We start from the raw sequence: 6,051 nt of genomic DNA, 5'->3' as shown, positions 1-6,051 counted from the left end.
AGATAACCAAAGATGAATTTTCAAAACTATAAATTAAAGTCACAGTCTCTGTACAGTTATTAATAAAATGGATATTAGAAGAAAAGGGGGTATTAGAGAACACGTAAAGGAAAGCCCTTACAGAGGAGATGATGTATAGTGGCATTCATAGGAGGTACTGTGGATATTGCAAAGTATATAGAGAACCTACTTGTATTAGTTCTCCAAATTTAAGTTGCAGACAAAAAGATTTGATCTTTGAGAAAGATCTGCACTCATAGATTCATTGTGATATCACAATAGCAGAAATATGAAGACAATTAAAAGGTCTGCCAATAGAAGAACATTTAAGTAGAACATTTCTTTCTCTATACTCTCATGCTCTCTTTCCTTCCCCATTTAATACTGCCATGTTTGTCTTAAAACCATTACAAGTTTACAACCAAATAGATATAAATTCACAAACATACATCTCAAATTAAAAAAAACAATAAGAAAAAGTATATTCAAGGAAGTCCTTTATTTAAAGCATATGTATATATTCACAGAATGGGGAAGAATACAGGTAGATTACATTTTGAAAGGCATAATGATGACAATAAAGAGCATTGCTGAAAATATCATGCAGTCAAATTAAAGAAGAGGAATTGGGTGGACATGCTGTGCTTCATGTATTATTCCTTTAAGGGTTTATATTAAGTTTGGAATTTCTGAAGATATTTAAGAATATGTGAAGTGAAGAACGTTGGAGTAAGCAGCTGCTGAGTCTCCTCAGTAGAAGCCACAGGACCAGTATCTTCTACAGCACAGTGGGCGGCAGCAGCCATAGCCATAGCCACCATAGCCACAACCATAGCCACAGCCTAGGCCTCCATAGCCATAGCCCAGGCCTCCATAGTATCCTCCATAGTAGCACATGGTGTCAGGAGTGTCAGAAGTTGTTTGAGAAAGACAAGCAGTAGGTTTCTTGAGTCTGGGTGTCACCATCTGTCAAGGGCCTTTTATACACCTGGGTTGTTGCTGGGGAAACCACAGGTATTGTAGCGTCACACATCTCTGTGCTGTGCCTTAGAAAAGTATTGAGAGTTACGGGACAGACAATGCTACATAGCTGAGATACTTGTCCTCCTACCTCAGGATCTCATGGTCAAATTATGGAACTGATAGAATTTTCAGGTCTCCATGTCATTCTTCATGGAGTTTATAGAATACAGTGCATGATTCCCTCGGGTGATATACATCATTTCACGGTTTTCTTCTTTTTCACATATGTTGATTTTCATTACCTCATAATAGAAGATATTTTTTTCCTTTTTTAAATTTTTTAAATTTATTTTTATTTATTCACTTTACATCTCAATCCCTGCCCTTCCTCCTAGTCACTTTCTTGTAGTAGTATCCAATCAATCCTTAATTTGATCCTCGTGGCAGTGGCAAGAGGTTACAAGAGGACTAATCTGATTATCAGCCTAGCTCAAGTTCCATGAGTTTTCATGGGGTTTACATTGGTAGATAGAGCAAAGAACATGACACAATAGAGGCTCATTTTGCTCTTGGTATTGAATGATATTGTTATACATATAGAGTGGTATACCTCTCAATGTTGATCAGAGACATGCCTTTTTTCAATGGATAATAATTACCACAGGGATCCAAAGCTTGTTAAATATGCAGAATTGACTATAGAATCCTCAGCCCCTAATCACACACACACACACACACACACACACACACACACACACACACACACCCCAGGGAGGAGATAGAGTAGTATATTAAGAATATTTGAAAGGATAATGGATTATGTTTTTATCAGACACATCAGGCTAGTTTAATATATTAATTCACAAAAGTTGTAGCAGCAAGATGAAGCAAGACAAAATTGCAGTATGTGTTAGTCAGATTCTTTAGTGGTGTGGTCCTCGGTAGGTCCACCACAGTCTAGGGGATAGCTACCCATTCTAGATAATTTAGCCAGTTTAAATTGGACTTTACAAATTTAAGAAAAAAAAACAGAAAAATAAAAATCATATACAAATTTGGTCAGGAATAAAGGGGGTTATTCTGAGAAGAGGGAGGGAAAACCATTAATTTAGCCAAAAAACAGTGTACAAAGTTTAGTAAGAACGTAAAAGAACAAAAACATGAATACATAATGCAAAAATTCTTTGCTAATTCTCATAAACAATTGGATGTGACATAAAAATCACATGCAACAAAGCAAAACAAAGCCCAGCAGAGTCTGCTGTGCCCTTCTAAAAATGGTCCTCATAGCAAGAAAATCTACACACTATTCTATACAAAGAGTAGGAATTCAGAAACGAAAACATTTGTGGAACATCTAAAAATAAAAAGTATGAAGAAAATGAGATTTTAGCTGTTAGAGAATTATCACAAGCACGCTAAAGGAAAATCCACAAGATCATCAAGACTGAATTTTCAAATCCCAACTGAAAGTCACAATGAGGTTGTTCTCTACGGTTGACATGAAAATGGCTATTAGAAAAAGATGGGTGTTAGGGGACATATAAGGTTAAGACAACACATTTCACAAGGACAAGTGCATGATGGCACCCACGATAGAAGGGACTTTGAACATTCTTCCCCAGATATTTACTCTCAGCATTTTCCTAATAGCCGAAAAAAATTTTATTATGAAATAACAATAGCAGCAATATGAAGATAATAAAAAGGTCTACCAGTAGAGGAATATTTGAAGAATCCTCTCTCTCTCTCTCTCTCTCTCTCTCTCTCTCTCTCTCTCTCTCTCTCTCTCTCTCTCTCTCTCTCTCCCTCTCCCTCTCCCTCTCCCTCTCCCTCTCCCTCTCTCTCTCTCGCTCACTTTCTCTCTCTCTCTCCTTCCATATTTTATACACAATCACACATATGCCCCCAATAGATATGAATACATAAACAGTCATCCCACATTTAGGAAAACTATAAGACTATAGGAAAAGAATATTTTAAGGAAACATTTTATTTAAAAACATATACGTTCATATGAAGGGTAAGAATGAAAGTGAATCACAATTTTTTGTGTGTGTGGTGACATCACCATGAGAAAGAGTAGCTTCTCTGCCAATATTTATACAGTGAAATGGAATGTGTGGAATCTGGTGAGCATGTACTTTTTTTTTCAAATAGTTTCATGTAAGGTTGGAATTTATGAAGATATTTAAGAACTTCTGATATGAAGAAAGTTGGTGTGAGCAGCTGAAGAAATTTCTCAGTAGAAGCCACAGGACCAGTATCTTCGACAACACAGTGGGCGACAGCAGCCATAACCATAGCCACCATAGCCACAGCCATAGCCACAGCCACAGCCACAGCCATAGCCATAGCCTAGGCCTCCATAGCCGTAGCCCAGGCCTCCATAGTAGCTGCCGTAGTAACACATGATGTCAGGAGTGGAGTGTTCAGTTATAGACCACGGGTAGGTTCTTTGAGTCTGGATGTCACCATCCGTCAAGGGCCTTTTATACACCTGGGTTGTTGTTGTTTGAAACCACAGGCATTGAGGTGTGACACGTATCAAGCCTGTGCTTCAGAGGACATTATGAATTTCATGATTTACTGGAAAGACTAGGCTGCATAACTAAGATTATTGCGTTCCTCTGTCAGGATCTCAAAGTCAAATTATAGAGCTCCAATGTGAAATTCTGATTCTGTTTTCAAGCCTGCCTTAATCTATATTTAACTTGTTAAGTATTTATAAATGCACTCTGTGGTACAATGCAAATCAGAAAAAAATTTTTTTTTTCTGCTTCTAGTATTTGCTTGCCTTCAATGCTCTATAGGAGTAAGGTCTTTGTGTATTACTTTGCTAACTTAGGATAAGTCATATAGAAAGTTTATATTTTCTGAATCTTGTTTATGTTGCCAACTCAGTGGCTGTGTACATCTTGCATAAGCATAGTTTAGACTTATACTGAATTCAAGGACTTCATAAATGATTTATTTCATGTATGTATTATTTTTGAATCTCCAGAAAATCAATGACCATTTTATGATCACAAACTCTATATGTCGTTCAATGCTTTTGTTTGTCATCTCACATGTAAGTGGTAAGGATGTATCTGTGAAAGAAATTATGGCTTAATTGCCTGCTCCATCTTACATTTTTATTCTTTTTTAAAAAAACATTTATTTATTTATTTTATGTATATTGAATACACAGTAGCTGTCTTCAGACACACACCAGAAGAGGGCATTGGATCCCATTACAGATGGTTGTGAGCCACAATGTGGTTGCTGGGAATTGAACCCAGGACCTATGGAACAGCAGTCAGTGCTTTTAACCGCTAAGCCATCTCTCTAGCCCTCTATATTTTTATTCTAATGAAGGTAATTTTTTTTTCTTCTGAGAACATTGGTGTATGACTATTTTGAAATTTCTGGAAAATTTCTGGACATATACCCAAGTTCCAGGGCACTTGGTAGTAGCTACACAGCCCTGAGTTCTATTTCCACTTTTCTCCCAAGCCTTCTATGTAAGTGTATGTACTCTAAACTGGATCTAAGAGTGTGGAGATTTTTCTGTACTTCAGTTTGAATCTGATCCATACAGTATTAATGTAAACAGAAGTAAAAGACAATAGGAAGATATAATTTCATTTAGTTTAAAATTTCCATAAAGATATTTGAAATGCTTTCTGAAGCAAATTAGATCTAGTGGAGAGCAAAGCTCAATGACCTGCATATGGTATCTCACACCACTAATCTTAGCCTTTGAGACGCTGAGGCTGGAGCTGCTGCCAGGAAATTTGAGGCTGTCCTAGGCTACATAGTGAATTCTTGGCCAACCGAGTTATAAATCCTGACTCATAAAGTATAGACAATTAAGTTTGACACACACACACACACACACACACACACACACACACACACACACACACAGAGAGAGAGAGAGAGAGAGAGAGAGAGAGAGAGAGAGAGAGAGAGAGAGAGAGAAGGTAAAAGTCTACATCAAGGCAGTCATCAGAGGACTTCTTAAGCATCTCATTTTACAATGGCTCAGTACTCTAAGTCTCTCCAAATACCACAATCTTTGTTAGTGGTAGACCTTCTCATCTTTAAATAGGAAATCAGTCATAGATGTGTAGACACTATGAAGCACTTTTCCCCTTTTATTTCTTCTTACTCTTCTGCATACTCTTTAAACACCTAGCTAGGGTAATAAAATGAGTGAAATGGGTGTTTAATTCTCTCTTATCTATCTATCTATCTATCTATCTATCTATCTATCTATCTATCTATCTATCTATTATACTTCTATCTATACATCTGTCATCTATTAATCTATCATCTATTTACCCATATATCTGTGTGTGTGTTTGTATATATATATATATATATATATATATATATGTATGTATATATATATATATATATACATACCTATATAGCTAATTTTATCAGCTGCGCATCATTTAAAGCCTTAATATATGCAACGATCATAGACATTTTGATAGGGGAGGTCCAGAGTCAAAAAAGCCAATTTAGTAAGGCAGAGATCATTATCAGATATTAACTTTAGTCTTTTCCTTTAATTTTTTGTTTCATCATAAATATATATATATATAATCAGTGAAGAAAGATTTAAATCTAAAAATTTTCTATGTTCTCTTCATCTACTGCTCATTTCATTGTGCAATCTACCACTTACATCATTTGACTGATGTCACCTTGTATCACAAACCTGTAAATGTTATTGTTCCCCATATGGCTTTCATAGAGGCATCATAGTTGACTTTCTAATTGTGTGATTGGGAGAATCTCCAACACAACCTTATTCTGAGGAGTTTCCTCTTATTTCCAGTGGCCTTCACACTACTGCAATTTTTCTTTTCTCTCCTTCCTTCCTTCCTTCCTTCCTTCCTTCCTTCCTTCCTTCCTTCCTTCTTTCCTTCCTTCCTGCTCATTTCTATATTTCTGTTTTCTTTTGCTCTCATATATTACATCCTAACTGCAGTTTTGCCTCCTGACTCTTCTTTCGGTTCCCCCCCGCCCCCCATCAACTCCCTCTTTCCCAGATCCATTCATTAGCTATTTCCTTTCAGAAAAGGGTAGGCC

The 6,051-nt window shown here is 36.6% G+C and overlaps 2 protein-coding genes across 2 annotated transcripts; both read right to left on the bottom strand.

Annotated features, from left to right (window-relative positions):
- Nucleotides 1-750: 750 nt before the first annotated feature.
- On the bottom strand, nt 751-897 carry LOC110311222 (keratin-associated protein 20-2-like). Its single transcript, XM_021184467.1, has one exon. The coding sequence runs from the start codon at nt 895-897 to the stop codon at nt 751-753; it is 147 nt and encodes a 48-aa protein (XP_021040126.1).
- Nucleotides 898-3,205: 2,308 nt separating this feature from the next.
- LOC110311210 (keratin-associated protein 20-2-like) lies at nt 3,206-3,376 on the bottom strand. Its single transcript, XM_021184454.1, has one exon. The coding sequence runs from the start codon at nt 3,374-3,376 to the stop codon at nt 3,206-3,208; it is 171 nt and encodes a 56-aa protein (XP_021040113.1).
- Between the last annotated feature and the right edge of the window lie 2,675 nt (nt 3,377-6,051).

Source organism: Mus caroli, unplaced genomic scaffold (genome assembly GCF_978045245.1).
Source record: "Mus caroli unplaced genomic scaffold, Mus_caroli_1 scaffold_17, whole genome shotgun sequence".
Lineage (NCBI taxonomy): Eukaryota > Metazoa > Chordata > Mammalia > Rodentia > Muridae > Mus > Mus caroli.
The sequence above is the reverse complement of the archived record's forward strand: the minus strand, read 5'-3'. Positions and strand labels throughout refer to the sequence as shown.